This window comes from Oryctolagus cuniculus, chromosome 5, assembly GCF_051225735.1.
Source record: "Oryctolagus cuniculus isolate XC-2025 breed Fujian yellow rabbit chromosome 5, ASM5122573v1, whole genome shotgun sequence".
In the NCBI taxonomy this organism is placed as follows: Eukaryota; Metazoa; Chordata; class Mammalia; order Lagomorpha; family Leporidae; genus Oryctolagus; species Oryctolagus cuniculus.
Genome location: NC_142871.1, coordinates 153,710,748 through 153,727,962, shown reverse-complemented (window position 1 = coordinate 153,727,962; position 17,215 = coordinate 153,710,748). Strand labels below are relative to the sequence as shown.

At 47.0% G+C, this 17,215-nt stretch overlaps 2 protein-coding genes, 1 long non-coding RNA gene and 1 other non-coding gene across 4 annotated transcripts; 2 read left to right on the top strand and 2 right to left on the bottom strand.

The window, feature by feature from the left end:
- The first annotated feature begins 4,257 nt into the window (after nucleotides 1-4,257).
- LOC138849828 (histone H4) lies at nucleotides 4,258-6,075 on the top strand. The gene has a single exon (XM_070074864.2). The coding sequence runs from the start codon at nucleotides 5,710-5,712 to the stop codon at nucleotides 6,019-6,021; it is 312 nt and encodes a 103-aa protein (XP_069930965.1). The 5' UTR covers nucleotides 4,258-5,709; the 3' UTR covers nucleotides 6,022-6,075.
- Nucleotides 4,861-4,932, bottom strand: TRNAM-CAU (transfer RNA methionine (anticodon CAU)). The gene has a single exon. It is a non-coding gene; the product is annotated as a tRNA-Met (tRNA).
- A 22-nt stretch (nucleotides 6,076-6,097) lies between the features above and the next one.
- On the top strand, nucleotides 6,098-8,644 carry LOC149126803 (uncharacterized). Its single transcript, XR_016234263.1, has 2 exons — nucleotides 6,098-7,204; nucleotides 8,416-8,644. It is a non-coding gene; the product is annotated as an uncharacterized LOC149126803 (long non-coding RNA).
- Nucleotides 8,645-16,435: 7,791 nt separating this feature from the next.
- LOC100342379 (histone H2B type 1-C/E/F/G/I) lies at nucleotides 16,436-17,199 on the bottom strand. The gene has a single exon (XM_002714191.6). The coding sequence runs from the start codon at nucleotides 17,101-17,103 to the stop codon at nucleotides 16,723-16,725; it is 381 nt and encodes a 126-aa protein (XP_002714237.1). The 5' UTR covers nucleotides 17,104-17,199; the 3' UTR covers nucleotides 16,436-16,722.
- Between the last annotated feature and the right edge of the window lie 16 nt (nucleotides 17,200-17,215).

The following is a 17,215-nucleotide window of genomic DNA, read 5'->3' as shown; positions in this document are numbered from 1 at the left end:
AATGTTACAGGCAGGCCTGTAGGTTCCCTTTAAAGATGCGGCCTATTTGATACTAACCTCCTATTCAGGCCAACTCTCCTCCAAGGCCAGTCAGGTAATGGGAGGCAATGGGGTGTCTTCCCCAAGGAGCTTCACACAGTATCCCATGTATAGAGACAGGTCCAGGCCTCACATACTGGCCAGACCTTAACACTCACCTAATTATTATCAAACCTCTCTATAAGCCCAAAAAGTGGTGAGAAGAGAGCCCCTGTCTTGGGGACAGACACAGAAAGGCTTTCTAATTAAACAGGCCCTCGTAAATGCCCCAGCTCTAGGGCTCCCAGACAAGGCTCTTTCCTGTATGTCAGGAACATGCCATTCTGGCACCACCAGGAGAGCGCAAACCCAGATATTGGGGTCCTGACACCACCTAGTGGTGAAGTAGCACCTTGACAGTAGGGACTCCATTTTGGAGCACTTGAGACTGCATTCTGGGAAAGCAACCCCCCCACCGTGAGACTCTGGTCTGAAACTATGATCTCAAATAGTCAGACAATAGCAGTGCACTACATCACCCTTGACAGAGCACAGAAAACCCCTAGCATGATTGCTCAAGCTTGAAAATAGAAAGGTTGCACCTGGGTTAATGATAAAGATGTGATTTGTCTATGTCTTACAACATATAATTTGGATTAATGTCAAGATCATAAATGATAATTGTACGATTGTAACTGGTATTGTCAAGATTATGATGGATATTAATTTCACCTAGGTCTTAGGTTATGTTGACCCCAGTAACTATGTACTCTCTTTTTGATCTTAGCAACCGTGTATAGCAACCGTGCATCCCCCCCCTCCCGATTTTGTGGTTTTTGCCTTTATAAACCCTATGCTGTAGTTCCTCGGGGCTGCTCTGTTCTGGTTTGATCAGAGAGCCCCAGCATGCTGGAAAAAACAAACAAACAAACAAACAAACAACAAAACCCTTTGCAATTTGCATGAGAGAGGTCTTTTGGAGTCGTCCCTCGGGCAGTGGGCGTTCTCGACCTTAACAGTGGCATACATTAAATTTCATGAGATGTTAACATAAAGGCCAATCCTTCTAAAACCTCTGTTGCTACAGTGTAGCTTAAGAGGGTTCTTTTATGTGATTGGTTGATAGTAACTGTCACAAAAGGATTCTGTTAAAACTATATCCTCCAGAGAGGGCCCCTATTTTAAAAAAAAGCTGGCTAGATCTATTTAGTAATTCTCATATGTAATGCTAAAATCTATGTACAGCACCCACAGTGAGATGCTAAGGATTTTTTTTTTTTAATTATTTTAGTTGAAAGATGTAGTTACAGAGAGGGAGAGGAAGAGGCAGAGAGAGAGAGAGAGAGAGAGAGAGAAAATCTTCCATCTGCTGGTTCACTCCCCAAATGGCTGCAATGGTGGAGCTGGGCCAGTCTGAAGCCAGGAGCCAGGAGCTTCTTCCAGGTCTCCTATGTGGGTGCAGGGGCCCAAGAACTTGGGCCATCCTCCACTGCTTTCCCAGGCATATTAGCAGGGAGCTGGATTGGAAGTAGAGCAGCCTGGGCTCAAACAGGCACCCATATGGGATGCTGGCACTGTAGTCCAGGAAGGCTCTTTAATTTCTTTTCACTTGAAAAGTAAAGGTTAGAACTAAAAATATTGACCCAAAATTAAAAAAAAATTATATAAGATCTGGACATTACCGCCTAAGGCTAGCCGATGTATCTAAAAACAATAGCTGCTTGTCATGTCCTGCAGGGGGTAGAGTAGTTGGTTTCTAGGCAGCCCACCATAGTGCAGAGATCACTGTGTACTGCCACTTCTGGAGTAAAGGAGCTTACTGGCTCGCTAATTAAGAGATACGAAGCCATATTTCAGAACTGAACTAAAGGTGGATGAGGTGGTCCCCTGGTCCATCACAGCAGGGTGAAGCCAACGGCTCGAAACTGAGAGCGCATCCCTGACCAAGCAGTGCTGTGTAAACTGACCATCAAAGAAAACCCGAGCAGTATCTCCAGAGAATTCCAGAGTCTACAGCCCTGCTGACCAGTTTACACATGGTGGAAGCCTGAGGAGCCAACAGCAGCGCAACCCACAAGATAAATAACCTATTCAAAATTGCTTATAGACTATACTGCTTATGGGTTGTTTATATTTCTTACTGTAATGTACTATCACCCTTTGTTATTGTCTATGATCATAGTTACGGCCCTGGTCCTTGCCATTGGCTTGACAATGGTCACCCTGAGTGGCTGGATCCCTGGGGAGTTACTTGGTGGTTGGTTCCCTGCCATTGAGGGTGCTGTCGTCTCGATTCTAGGACCCTGTTTAATTCTGCCATGCCTGGCTCCCTTGGTACTAAGGACCATCACCAGTATCTTTAAGGCCATAATTAAAGAAAAACATGGCTGCACATGTCCTGATGTTATAGATGATGCCCCTTGATCCTGAGAAAGGTCCCAGCATCAGAGGAGGGAATGAGGTAGGGCCTTTCCAAAGAAAAACTAAGGGCCCTCTCCTATCAAAGGAAAAGTTGAAGACCCTCCCAGATCAACAGCAACAAAAGAACAAAGTGGCACAATCAGGACCTATGTGTGCATGGGTAACCCTGTAACAACTCTATAGCAACCCTGTAGCCTTAAAATACCCAGTCGAAATGTATGTGACCGTATAAAGGAGACAGAGACACTAATACTATATATAAGGCAACGCCCCGCTTTGTTTGGGGCTCGGCCTTTGAATGTTAGTTCGCTGGGCCCATGTGGACAGAATAAACAGTGCTTCCTGCTGTGGGCCTCGGTGTCACGTCTCTCTGTCCAAGAACCCTACAACACTTTGACATCCCTGATGCTCTGAGGGCTCCCTAAAGGCCTAACCACCAGTTTCCCTGCCTGGGCTGGATATGTCCACTACGAGCAGGAAAGGTACCCACTGAGCTGGTCCCCTATCTGCCAGACCAGCTGCATTCCACTCATGGGTTTCAACCCTTGCCAGCCCCCAAGACTGCTAAAACAATCCTGCTGCACCATCTAGAGGGAAAGTGCTGTCCTTCCCTCCTGATTACTGCAAAGCCCACCCCTCACAGCCAGGGCTGGTTCATTCTGCTAATGATGGCATCCCATCTGTGACCCTCCATGGCATGCACCGAACATCCTTTTCTTCCAGGCTGTGACATTGGGGAACTTCAAAAGTTTCATAGAAAATGTGTATTATAAAAAATTATGCATCGCTTTCAAAATTTATGCACAAAAATAAAATTGTCTTTTAATTACATCTTCCATGAACTTTTGGAAGTATCCTTGTGTATACAACTAGTGAATTATTACTCACCTCATTTATTCAGTGTTAAGTGTCATGTGCTCAGCCATTTTATTTGTGTGTGGTGAAGGCTTCCTGCCTTCATCAAGAAGTGACTAGGTGATTGGAGTACAATCACTTCTCTCTCCAACTCCCTCTCCCTCACCTGCACACTGCACCACACTGAGTTATTCTTTGTTCCTTTGAAACCCTTAATGATCACACCTCCCTGTATTTGTCTAGAATGTCCTTGACTGGCACATCCTTGCTCATTCAAGATTTGATTCAAAACCTCCTACCATTCAATTGCCAGGGTGGAGCTAATGCAGCAAATCACTCAGTTTTCCTTTAACTCTGTAGATGGTTGCCATGGTGACGACAGCTACCCCTACACTGGAAACTGAAATACTCACATGTTCACATAGTTACTGGGCAATATTATTATCCTATATACCTGAAGTGGTAGCTCACCACGAAGCAGCCTGACAGCATATTTAGTCAACACAAAAATTCATGGTCTGCACCCATGGCCGGCTCTGTGACCGTCTCCCCTTAACAACCCAGATTCCAACATTCAAGCAGACTTCCCTAGGCAAGCACAGTCTATGCACATGCTCAGAGTTCACAACCGGAGGCAAAGAGCACGTGTCGAGACAGGACAAGAATTCTGCAGCTTTCACCTGAGCATATTCCTGTTTTTCCTGAATTTCGTCTTTTGCTGGAATTGCTCTACAACTGGAATTGATCTACAATTGTTCTATGTTGAGTCACAGAACTATAACCATCCATTTTCTTTGCTCCCACTGCACTGAGTATATAATCCATTTAATGAAATAGTACCTTATACCATACATATTTATTTCTTTAAAAACATATAGACTGCAGGCGACATACTATCTTTTTTTTTATAACTCATAGCACAGGATCTGATACTTAAGTATCTGAATAGGAATCCTTCCTGAGAGAGAGAAATATGAAACAGCGCTATGCTTCTAGCTGAGCTTTTACAGGAGGGTAGAGGGTAGAGACATAGCAGTAGCAGTCACAGACGTTGTTTCTCAGGTCTTAGTGAAATCCTGGCTACTGAGAGTTTTGCCCTTAACTACTACTCTTTTATTTCCAAAATAAAGAATTATAGTTCCAAAAAATCTTCGTGAGGATCTTCCAATGGATTTCTAGTCCATTTCCTTAACCGCCTGGCAAGGAGTGCTTCCTGAGAATGCAGGGAAATAAAGACTATGTTCCTGTCTCCCAGCCTGTCTTCCACAGTCCTGGTCCTCAACATTTTCCCAGTTTCCCAGGCAAAGAAAAATGGACATAACTGCTAGGTCACTTTGGTAACCATTATGGGACACTGGACATTATGGGAGGACATACCAGTTAATAATAGTAATGTGCTCCAAATGACACCTTCAGTTTACCTGTAGAGGTCATAAACTTTCAAATGTGTTAATCCAGAAACAATTTTCACTTGCGAACTTCTTGAAACACACGGCTAGTCTGTTTCCTTCCTTTACCGTAAAATTAAGACACAAATTTCAAGCAGAAAAATAAAGAAAACAATGTTAGCAGAGGATGGTTTCGATCCATCGACCTCTGGGTTATGGGCCCAGCACGCTTCCGCTGCGCCACTCTGCTTCCCAAGGACAACCTCTTCCTGTAGTATTCTTAGCATTGCTTAAAAGCGGCCAACTATACGGGACAAACTGTATCTAATACCTCACCTACCACACCTATAACATTCCCGGCATCAAGCGGAGGCGGGGGGGATACTGGGGAAACAAACACCACCACACCGGCAAGTTATTGGGAGCAGATGGGAGGGCGGCTAAATAGAGAAGCGCAGCTCCTACCAAACAGGGCAGGGACAGAACGGCCGGGAGCGGGGCCCGGTGCCGGCGCCGCGGGGCAACCGCGCCACGCAGCCACCCCACACGCCGACTCGCTGTCCGGGCAGCGTTCCGGGTGGTCGGAGACGAGAGGGAGAGGACCTGGCGCTCTCCCGCCCTCCGCCCTCTCTGCCGACCCGGGCCCTGAGAGCCGGGTGTCCGAGCGCAGGGCGGGACGAAGCTGGGCCGCTGCTGGACGCCGTGGGCGCCCGCGCTCCCGCGCCACCACCCAAAGCGTCCCAAGCATCAGTAAAAAGTGAATTTCTGTTCCTGACGTAGTTGCTGAAGCGGCCTAAAGACTTGAGAAGGCAGGACTGGCGGGAACCACACCGAGAGCGCGCCAAAATGGCGGGCGGAGGTCTTTGGTGACGTCATCCCCGCCGGGCGCGATGGGCGGGGCCAGCAGGCGCAAGGGGCGTTCCCGCGCAGGCTTGGCGTCTTCAATTAGGTCCGCACTCCGGGCATATAAGGGGAGCACCTCTGCCGGTAGTCGCTATTTCTGAGTTGGTTTTGGTAGCTGATAGCGATGTCTGGTCGTGGCAAGGGCGGGAAGGGCCTGGGCAAGGGCGGCGCCAAGCGCCACCGCAAGGTGCTGCGCGACAACATCCAGGGCATCACCAAGCCCGCCATCCGCCGCCTGGCCCGGCGCGGCGGCGTCAAGCGCATCTCGGGGCTCATCTACGAGGAGACCCGCGGCGTGCTCAAGGTCTTCCTCGAGAACGTCATCCGCGACGCCGTCACCTACACGGAGCACGCCAAGCGCAAGACGGTCACGGCCATGGACGTGGTCTACGCGCTCAAGCGCCAGGGACGCACGCTCTACGGCTTCGGCGGCTGAGCTGCCCCGGCGGCCCCAGACCCCCACCCAAAGGCCCTTTTCAGGGCCACCCAAGTTCTCCCGTAAGAGAGCTAGCACTTACTGCGTTTTTTTCCTTGGTAACGAAGTTTTGCGTTCATTCGTAGGTGGCTTTCCGCTTCCAGTTTTATTTCAAACCCGATTCTCAGGACTTCAGGTTTTCTGGAGTTCACTGAAAGCACTGGCTGCTCGGACAGTGAGCTCGGTGGAGGCCGCCTGGCCCCTCGCGTAGTTGGCCGCCTCAGTTCTGCAAGGGTTCCGGCCGTGCCGAGGGCGGCCCTGCCTGCTACCGGGCTCAAGATGGCGGGGCCGGGGACAAAGCCCGGGCCCGGGGAGGGAGCGATGGGCGGGATTAGGCTTTCTGCTCTTTGTGCAAGTAGAAGCGCGAGGGAGAACTAAAGGCTCGTGTGAGGAAAGGTGGGTATTGTGCTCTGAGAACTGACTACGGAAGTAGCCCAGCTGAGTATTGCGTAAGCGGTCATTACCAGGTAGTGCAGCTTCCAGGGGATCCGTTTCAGTGACTAACAAGGTAACAGGCCGAATTTACGCTACCAACTCATTCCACAGAAGCCGTAATCACGCCGCAAATGTTTTAAGAACACGGCTTGTTTGACCCAAATATAGGCCATGCTCGTTATGCTAAGGGAGATGGTTCATGCGACTTAGTGCCAAGTTGGACAGTGTAGCTCTTACAGATACCAGCCAAGTGGTGGTTTGCAGCCTGCGGTTCTCGCTGAACGCTCGCCTAGTTATGTTTCAAGGCTGCACCGCCGGTTTCGCCCTCCAGCATGTTCTAGGACGCACAGTGCGTTCGCCGCCGGCAGCCCGAGCAGAGAGATCAGTTCAGGCGGAGTCTAATCTCCCTGCCTTTGGTTTCTTTCGAGGGCAGCCGCGCTGAGACAAAGGCGGAAGTGAAGGCCTTGCCAAGTTTCGGCGTGTGTCTGGCCCCGGTTCTCATCACAGCCACCCCCAGAGACTGCTGCTCCCTTCGCATTTGCGAGAAGCCAGCCCCTTCCCTTGTAGCCTCTGAAAACCCTGGGCCACGCTCTTTCAGAACCGTGGTTGACGCTAGGCTGCTACCTCATCTACTGAGCGATTAACCTCATTCTCAAACCTTGGCCTCGTTATTTTCATCCGGTACCGTTGACCACAACCTGAGCTTTCGGTAACAATAGCCCTGGATGACAGCGAACCTAACTATTTTTATATCTGTTTATTGGGTGTGGGTGTGTACAGATAATTATCAAATAAGTAAATTATATGTGTTAGGTGGTGGTGAGCACTATAAAGATCAGTGAACAGCAGGAAAAGACAGTGTGCAGGGAGGCAGTGATATTTTAAATGATAGGGTCGTGGGAAGCTTTACCGATAAAGTGATGGTTGGGGGATAAAAAACATGGGGAAACTTGAAGTATTCCAAATAGAAGGCCCAATAGGAAAGCCTGGGTTGTGGAGGCAAAGCAGATAAGGGTTCTGAGGCACATGGAGCTGTTCTGTGGCATTGAAGCGGATGTTAACACTGGGTGTGAGTCCTTGTAGGATTCTGAGCAAAAGGGTGACAAGATGTAGTTTATGTTTTTAAAAGATCTATTTGGATGCTTGATCGAGAACAGACTGATGGGACTACAGTAGGAGCTGGGACACCAGTTAGGAGGCTAGTACAATAATCCAGTTGAGAGAAGACTGACTTGATCAGTGTGTTAAAGGCAGAGGATTTTGTATATATTTTGAAAAAAGAGTTCTTAGCTAGTAAATGTAGGGGATGAGAAAATTCATGGATGATTTCGATGACATTAGTCACAGCAACTACATAGATCCCAATTGGTAAAATAAGAAACAAAGTAGAAGGAATGAGGTTTGGAGAGAATTATAGGCTTAGTTTTGGATATCCAGGGAGAATCTGAGATGCCTGTAACATGTCTAAGAGGAAGGTATGAATAGGAAATTAGATGTATGAGTCAGGGGTCTAGGGAACAGGTCCAGGATGGGAACAAAATTGAGAATTAGAGTAAAACTGCCAGGAGACTGAAAAAGCCACAGGTGAAGTATCTTAGGAAGGAAGGCTGATAATAAGAAGCAGTTCACAGACAAACCCCAGGTCAGAGAAATAAGGAGTGGTGTTGAGTATTCACGACATGGGTTAACTTTCTGGCTGTTCTTTTCTCCTGTAATTCTCAGAAAAAGCAACAAATATTCCCCCTTTTTTAGAGATGGTGCAAAATGCCCTTAGTAATGAGTGAGTCTTAACTGGAGTTCTTACTCAGATAATTTAGTGAAGACAGAGCCCTGGGGAGATCACTTTGGTGACCCAGTAGTAGATACACATACCCTTTCTTTCCAAAATGCACTCACTTTCTCCACACACTTTTCCTGCAGTTCCAGGAAGTTCTCAGGCCCCCTGAAAACTGTTGTGGAGCTCAGCGGAAGAACCTTCTGTCTGCTGTTGCCTTTTTCCATCCCTTCGTTCAGCTGCTCCTGATTAGAGAAAGTGGACCTTGAGGAAGAAAATCTGATTCTGCCGAACTGACGGTTTTTTTTAGCTGTGGTGATGCTATGTGGATGAAAAAAAAAAAAATAAACCAGCAGCCCACTTGCTTTCCTTGAACTCCAGACTCAGAAGCCCTGCTACCTGACATCTGTACATGAGAGCGCGATTTACATTCACTTCCAGCTTAATTGGGCCTCAAACAGGATTTCTGCCACCACCTCTGCAAATTAGCCCTCTTCTTGAGGTTCATGAATGGCAATTCTACCCGTTCTAGTGGGGTCATTTTTGTCTTTGGTTCCCCCTTTCACACTCTACACCTACCTATCAGTATATTTTAGCAGCTGCAGTATGAAAACACAAGGAATCCAACCATTTCCTTTCCCACTGCTGCTGGGCAGCCCCCTCCTCACCTGCTTTCTTTCACACAGCAGCTGATGCATTGCGGTAAGGGGCCAGTCAGAGAGATTAAGGCTCTCATTCACCCAAAGTAAAACCCTAAGTCCTTTGAGGGGCCTACAAGGTCCTACTTTCTGGACCAGGTTACTTCTTTGGCTTCAAAGCTTTCAGCTTCCTCTTGTTCCTAACCCAGCTCCACAGGCCCCTTGAATTTTCTCCGAGTAGTACAGCTGGTTCCCTCCATGTGAGGCACTCGGCTTCAGGTCTCTGTAGGTAGTGCTCGCTCACTTCCTTTGGGTTTCAGCCCTCCTCCCCTCAGTGAGGCTGCCTGGCCAGGCTGTGCAGCACTGCAAATGCCCCCTACTCCTTGCCCTTGAGGAGGCTGCCGTCTGCCTGCAGAACACACCTGGTGAGGTGCTGCTCTTCAGCCTCTGAGGTCTGGGAATGCACAGTGGTTTCCGCTGTGGGGACCGGGGTCCCAGGGCAAGGCATTCAGGGCGCTCATGCCTCCCACCCACCCCCATCAGGCAGCTACTCCCTGCATTTCAGTTATAGGATGGCTCCTGGCTTCTGATCGGCCCAGCTCTCACTTGGGGAGTGAACCAGTGGATGGAAGATCTCTTTCTCTCCCTCTCTCTCTAACTCTGCTTCTAAAATATATATAATCTTAAAGAAGTACTTCGTTGCCAAATTCCATCTTATTTAAAAGGCTCAGGTTTGGAAGTACCCAAGGGGAACCTACTACATAAATGGAAGTGTAGGACCCCAAAAGCGGTGTCCTCTTGTGACGACCCCAGAAACACAGACTCCGGACCAGACGATGCAATAGAACAGGAGGTAATTTATTTCATTTGTACAAATGGGCCCCCTACTGCTGCAAGCAGCAAGCAAGTGAGAGGAGCCCCGAGCAGCTATCTCACACAGCTTTTAAGGGGCAAAACCACAAAATTAACATACCATAGGGTGGCGTAAGTTTATTGGGTAACTACAAGGGGAGGAGGTCGTCGAGGAGGAGGAGAGAACAGAAACGGGGGCTACGTGCCCTACGTGTCTAAGCTTGGACAAGGGGAGGGGGTCCTTGAAGAGCAGAAAGGGGTGGCTACGTGCCCTACGTGCCTCACGGTTTCTTTGTTAAGCTTGAACAAGCACAGGGGAGGGGGCTTAGGTGCATACCAGGATGTTCTGTCGCCCTTATCTCTGGGTAGTAGCCCTTATCTCTGGGTAGTAGCCCTTATCTCTGGCTAGTAGCTATCTGCTTTCTCTGTGAACTTAGTTTACTCCCCATTTCCCAGGACTGTTTTATTAAGGCCATTTTATGGCGGCTCTCGGCCGCTCCTTTCATTCCCCCATTTTCTCTTTGAACTAATTTTAATCCTAAAATTGTGTGCCCATTAATGAGGGGTTTCAATACGGTCACTGGTGGCCAGGGCTTGATACTGTTGCGTGAGGACTAATGCCAATGATCAGCAAGCCAGGCCTTAGCATGTGGGCCCATGGCCAGCCATGGGTCCCCACATCTCCTCCTTTTTTTTTTTTTTTAAATTGAGAATGGCCTCTGTCTTAGGTTGCCCTCAGTCATCTCTGTCCTTACCCGTCATCGGTAACTCTGGCAGCTTGGCCTAGAGCCCTGTCTTAGGTTGGTACAGGATGCTGAGCGTCTTACCCGTCTTTGAGTACCATTCCAGCCCAACATTAGGTGAGAGATGAAACATACAGCCAAATATCAATTATTTTGATTACAAAGGAGGCTTGGTACGAAGTTTTAAATGATGAATCTCAGTCCATTCATACTATAGGGAAGTCAGCATAAAATGCAGAACACACGGAAGACATCCCATACAAAGTGGGAAAAGCAGTAGCAGTCCAGCCAACATTAATAACCAATGAATCCATTGAAACCCTTCAAATGAATAGTGGGTTAGTAATAAACATATGTTGCATTTTACTCTTAAGTTTATCAATAACAGACTCTATATATGGCACATTGTTAGTAATGTTAAAATAACATCCCCCAGGTACAGATTTACAACTTATATGATTTTTTTTTTTAACAGCAAGTAATTGTTAGCTGCATGGCTTAAAAGCACTCCTGAGTGAACTTGATCCAATTCTTTGGCTATATTGGATAGCACAGTAGCAGTAAGATTGATTGCTTTGGTCACCAAACATGTAAGCCTTCATAGTCCACGATTATTTCCAAAAGCCAGTCCAGGAACACTTACTACTGATGCAGCCATGGCAAGGGCAGTGTCCTCTCCTATTAGGATGATTGTTATAGTAGTCTTCAGGTAAAGCACACCACTGACGTACTCTATCCGCTGCTGTAAATACAGATGTTAGCATCAGGGCCACACGGCCCAGGGAGCAATTGCAGAAGTTATCAGAGGCTAATGATGTAAAGGCATGTTGGTTACATGGAAAAACCCATCCCTTAGGAGCCCTTGTCCCATACCAGTACTGGATCAGGTCCATTCCATTGATTGGTGATAGGATCCCTCCATTTCACCATTGCTCTTTTTACAGCTGTTTTTAAGCAGTTAGAATTCAACAGAGACATCAAGAGAACATAATAGATTACTTTAACTCATTGCTTTAACAGAGGATCAGATTTTGATTTTATGTCAAAGAAAATAACCAAAGATTTCTTCTTCCCATAACATTTTGCGACTTTCTCACACCTTCTGTAACTTGCTCAAACCTTTCTCTTCTCCCACCCTCTTTTTTTTATTCCAGTATAAACCAGCCATTAAGATAAACAATTTTTACAAATCATATCCTTTTAAAAGTATCTCTTTCTTTTAACTTTCCTTATCAAGAACACGCTTTTATGTTTGTGACCTTTTACATCAAAATGATGGTATCTGGGACTGTAGCAGTCAATGGGAGAGTAACTTTGTTTAATTCCCTGTAATCCACAGTCATTTTTCAGGTTTCATCTGATTTCTTAACATGCCAAATTAGATAATTCCTTTTAGTGATTATGGGAATCATCACTCAGCACTAAGATAATTTTTTTACTGTTTTAGATTTTTTTTTTTTATGTCCACCTGGAATTTTGTATTGTTTACACTGAATAACCTTAGTTGGCCCTGGCAGCAGTACAGGAGCTTGATATAATTTTTTTACCACTACCTAGCAGTTTGACTCTAAAGGGCAGTATTTTTTTTTAATTTATATTTATTCTGTACTTATTTTTTAATTGCTTATACATGCATCAGTATGCAGATAACAAAATCCATTCTCACCTCCCCAAAGCCTATAGTTCATCCCCCTTTTCCACCGGCACTGATAGCAAAACCTCAATAACTTGTGGAGGCTGTGCACTCTGTAACTTGCCATCCCAATTCTCACTCGATTCTGAGCAGAGAGCCCATTCCTTCACCAAAGAGGCGATCTGAAGGTCTTTCCAGCCAGGAACATCACAGGTTACACATGCAACTTCAGTTTTTCTTTTAAAGAAAGGCATTGCTTTGCATACTTGCGGATCCTGCCAACTATGCCAATTTGTGACAGTAAATTACTTTTTAGCTGTCTGCTGTGCACAGACTTAGTTACTTTTAATCTGCAAGAAATACGCTGCAAGCCTTGTAGTGCACACTAAAATTATTTAGAGGAAAGATGGTAAAGGAGCATAGATTAACAGAATGTTGCAATAAACATGGCTGCATTGCTTTAATGATACTATAGCAAGATGGTCCACTGATCCCTGTAGGGAGGGCCTGAGGCTGGCCCCGCTTCCAGTTTCCTGAACTCTGTTTTTTAATGAATTACCTTCTTTATCAGTTTTGGAGTGACACTTATTGGCCCAATGCCTTCCCCTTTAGCACTGGAAGCAAATCCCAGGAAGAGCCTTATTTTGATTTTTGACTTCTGGACAATTTTTGTTCATGTCCCTGTTGCCCACATTTATAGCACCCTCATTTATCAGGCATAGCCCTCCTTGATGATTTTTGTAATGACATACCAAGCAGAGCGTCAGGTCCTGAATGTCCTGTTATTAATCCATTTTGTTAATTTCTCATTAAAGGGACTGTCACAGAACACCTCAATCACAGTAGCCAATTGATCATGTCCACGTTGTACTTATGTTTTGTAGAATTTACAGTACTGTGGGCATCACTAGGCAATCTTCACACAGCTCCGGAGAAGGATCCATACTGAGAATTAAACATTATTAGTAATCATCACGGGCACATTTAACATTCAGCTTGACTGCGTGTTCCCCCCGAAACGAAACAGCAGCAGCAGAGGCTTGCTCCGGCTCCCCCTTAAAGCCCCCAAGGACAAGGGTGGCTCATTGCCAAGATTTTAGGCAAGCAGTGCGTCCCATCTCGGGTCTTGGCCAGAGAGCCGAGACATGAAGCATGCCCACCTGTTTATCAGAAAACATTCCTTTATCCTCCTCCCTGGGAACTGGCCAGGCTCCCAAGGAGCAGGAGAAGGTCATTCGGCAGCAAAGTTTCTTGGTTACCAGAGCCAAATCTAGGTACAAGCCTCTCCATTCCAAAAATTTGTCCTTACATTTGGCCCTAGAGTTGCATTGAGAAGTAGACATAATTAACACATCATAAGAATACAATACACATTTTTCATACAAGTATACATCTAGCAATCAAACACAACAATAAAAACAGATGGGGGAGACAGTAAGAGATAAAGGACAACAAAAACAGCGACACACAGAACACAAATCACAAGCCACACGGCAACAGACCGAGACAAAACCGAAACTATCAGAAGGGAGCGGCCATCTGGCCAGGCTCTCCCCTGGAAGAAGGGAAATTCCCTCTTTCCCTCCTTCCCAGACCACCACTGGAGCGTCCTCCAGGGTTGAACCAGGGGTCTCAGGACACGTCTGTCTCCCCCACTAGTCCAGTCAATACTGAGCCTGTACAGGCGCCCCAGGACGGATTCCACGTCGCCCTGGCAGACAAAGACAAACAGTACAAACTGCCCCAGGACGGATTCCACGTCGCCCTGGCAGACAAAGACAAACAGTACAAACCACAATTACAATAATACACAAGTAAGCAAACTTACCTCCGTCAGGCCGATGGAGTGTGGGAGTCTGGGGTCCCCCAAATCCCGGACGAGCCCCCAAATGTAGGACCCCAAAAGCGGTGTCCTCTTGTGACGACCCCAGAAACACAGACTCCAGACCAGACGATGCAATAGAGCAGGAGGTAATTTTTATTTCATTTGCGCAAATGGGCCCCCTGCTGCTGCAAGCAGCAAGCAAGCGAGAGGAGCCCCGAGCAGCTATCTCACACAGCTTTTAAGGGGCAAAACCACAAAATTAACATACCATAGGGTGGCGTAAGTTTATTGGGTAACTACAATGGGAGGAGGTCCTCGAGGAGGAGGAGAGAACAGAAACGGGGGCTACGTGCCCTACGTGTCTAAGCTTGCACAAGGGGAGGGGGTCCTTGAAGAGCAGAAAGGGGTGGCTACGTGCCCTACGTGTCTCGCGGTTTCTTTGTTAAGCTTGAACAAGCACAGGGGAGGGGGCTTAGGTGCATACCAGGATGTTCTGTCGCCCTTATCTCTGGGTAGTAGCCCTTATCTCTGGGTAGTAGCCCTTATCTCTGGCTAGTAGCTATCTGCTTTCTCTGTGAACTTAGTTTACTCCCCATTTCCCAGGACTGTTTTATTAAGGCCATTTTATGGCGGCTCTCGGCCGCTCCTTTCAGAAGTTAGAAAAGGAGCGAGTGAAGCACGAGGAGAGAATTCTCAGCTGTTTCCAGGTTTCTTTACAGCCGAACCCCTTGAGTGAGGCCCCAGATCTCCTAAAGGTATCGCAAAGTTCCTGGAAATGGGCACAAATCGCTTCAACTGGCAGTCAAGGAGGTCTAACAGCCACGGACATCAGGATGTCCACGGAACACGAAACACTTCGGAGGAAAGACTTAGATGCATGGAAGGGCTCGGACTGATAAGTGTTGACGACAATCGGACCAGAAACTTTAACTGGCATCAAATGCTAAGAGGTTGGCACCCCAGTGCCCTGCTTACGGATTCAAGTCTCTGGTTTCACACTGGGGTGGGAACAAGGAGAGGCTTGAACAGCCCCGCCTTTTCTGGACCTTTGTGCCTAAAGTCCTGTTAGCACTACCTGTGGTTTTACACCCCAAGCAAACCCAAACAGCCTTTTTATCCTGTTTTTTTTTTTTTTTAATTTAAAATTGTCTTTTTGTAAGTAAAAAGCAGTGTACACTTGGGGAAAGAGGATATAGCACAAAATAAAAAAAAGTATTATGTAAATATAAAAGGTAATTAATGAGAAAAAAATTTAGACGGCGGTCCCAATCAGGTCCGCCCATGGAAATAAGGCAGTGAAACTTGATTGGCTGACCTATATGCAAACGAGGAATCCGAGAGGCTCAAATATGATAGGTTTAGAACACGGTGGCGTGTTCCAGCGTTTTCGTTAGCTGTGTCCTGTTGTGCTTCCTGGAACAGTTTTTGTGAGGGGTCTCGGGAAGTTTAAGGTACTATCTGCGGCAAGATTCTTCTAATTTCCTCCCGTAGCTGTGATCCCGGGCTGAGTTACTTGTTATTGCTTATTAAATCTCGTTTTCTTTGGAGTCCATAGTAATTATAGGGCCTTAACTTCTACGGTCAATTTATCAACGATATATAGCAGTTACTAATTCATATTCCTATTTAGACCAAGAAATTCTCACAAAGGGATTCAATACATTCCTCCACATGAAGAGGTAAACAAACTTTCCGTCCTGAGGAGTTCCCCTCTTAAACTGTACTTGGAATCCCCCGCACCCCGTATGCATGCATACTGTTTTAAAATGTGTTTAAAGTTAGCTTTGGAGAGCAAGAAATGAAGCCTTAATTATACGTGAGATTTAGGAGGTTTCTTTCACAAGCTGCATTCCCAAATTGGGTCACTTAATGTTCATGGCAATCAGCATTTGCGATAGCTAACCAGAAGGAAAAAGAGACACCTCGGCGTTGCATTGCCAGCGTCCAGGGTTCCCATCTACCAGTGTTCAGCTGCCAGCTGACCTTGAATGTGAAGATCACTTTTTTTTTTACTTCCTCATTTAAAAAGAAGCTTGCTGGTGTAAGTATAGCGCTGTGCCACGAGAATACGGGTATCAATGATGACTTTTATTATTTCAATTGAAATGGCACGAGGCTCCAGCATTCCGAGGTGCAGCTTTCGAGCCCCAGAAGCACTTGGAACCGTAAGGAGAGCCTGGCGCTCCTGGTCCTCACCCCAGTCACATTAGTTGGTAGCTGTGGACTTCACGTCCCCCCCCCCGCGTCCTGCGGTTACTGTTCTGACACCTCGGTGTTCAGAAGGAAAGGAAACTAGTGGACATAGGGGACCGTGCGTGATACTCCAAACCCAGTGAATGTGAATCAACACAGGACGTTAGGGTTTGAGCTGAGATGCTTTTGTTGAGACCCGCTGGCACTAGGCCTTGTTCCCCTTCTAGCTGCAGCTCTGGCCAAACGCAAGGCAACAGCCTTGTTATAAACTGAAACCTTGTATTCATTTGAATGTGTTTATTCTAGGGCCTAATCAAAGCTCCGATTTCACGTGATTATTCCTAGCCAAAAGCAACACTAACAAGTAAACTAGAACAGAGAGGGATAGGGAGCGGTCTTAAGAGAAGCTGGTCTAAAATCTACCGAAACTTTATCAATGAGAACATTTTCAGTGTGCTGGCGTTCATATGTAATAAGCCAAGTCCCAGGTTACAGGTCTTTTAGAGATAACGTGGTGGCTCTGAAAAGAGCCTTTGGTTTACGAAATTTGTTCTGAGAAGCCGATGATCTTACTTGGAGCTGGTGTACTTGGTGACAGCCTTGGTGCCCTCGGACACAGCGTGCTTGGCCAGCTCGCCGGGCAGCAGCAGGCGCACGGCCGTCTGGATCTCGCGCGACGTGATGGTGGAGCGCTTGTTGTAGTGCGCCAGGCGCGAGGCCTCGCCGGCGATGCGCTCGAAGATGTCGTTGACGAACGAGTTCATGATGCCCATGGCCTTGGACGAGATGCCGGTGTCGGGGTGCACCTGCTTGAGCACCTTGTACACGTAGACCGAGTAGCTCTCCTTGCGGCTGCGCTTGCGCTTCTTGCCGTCCTTCTTCTGCGCCTTGGTCACCGCCTTCTTGGAGCCCTTCTTCGGGGCCGGCGCAGACTTCGCGGGCTCAGGCATGATCAAACCCTCTGAATCTTCTAGCGAGAAGAAACAAAGTGTGGGCAAACGCAAGCACGCTGACTATTTGTGTGGTGCGAATGCAAATGACGGATTGCAGCGATTCGAATTT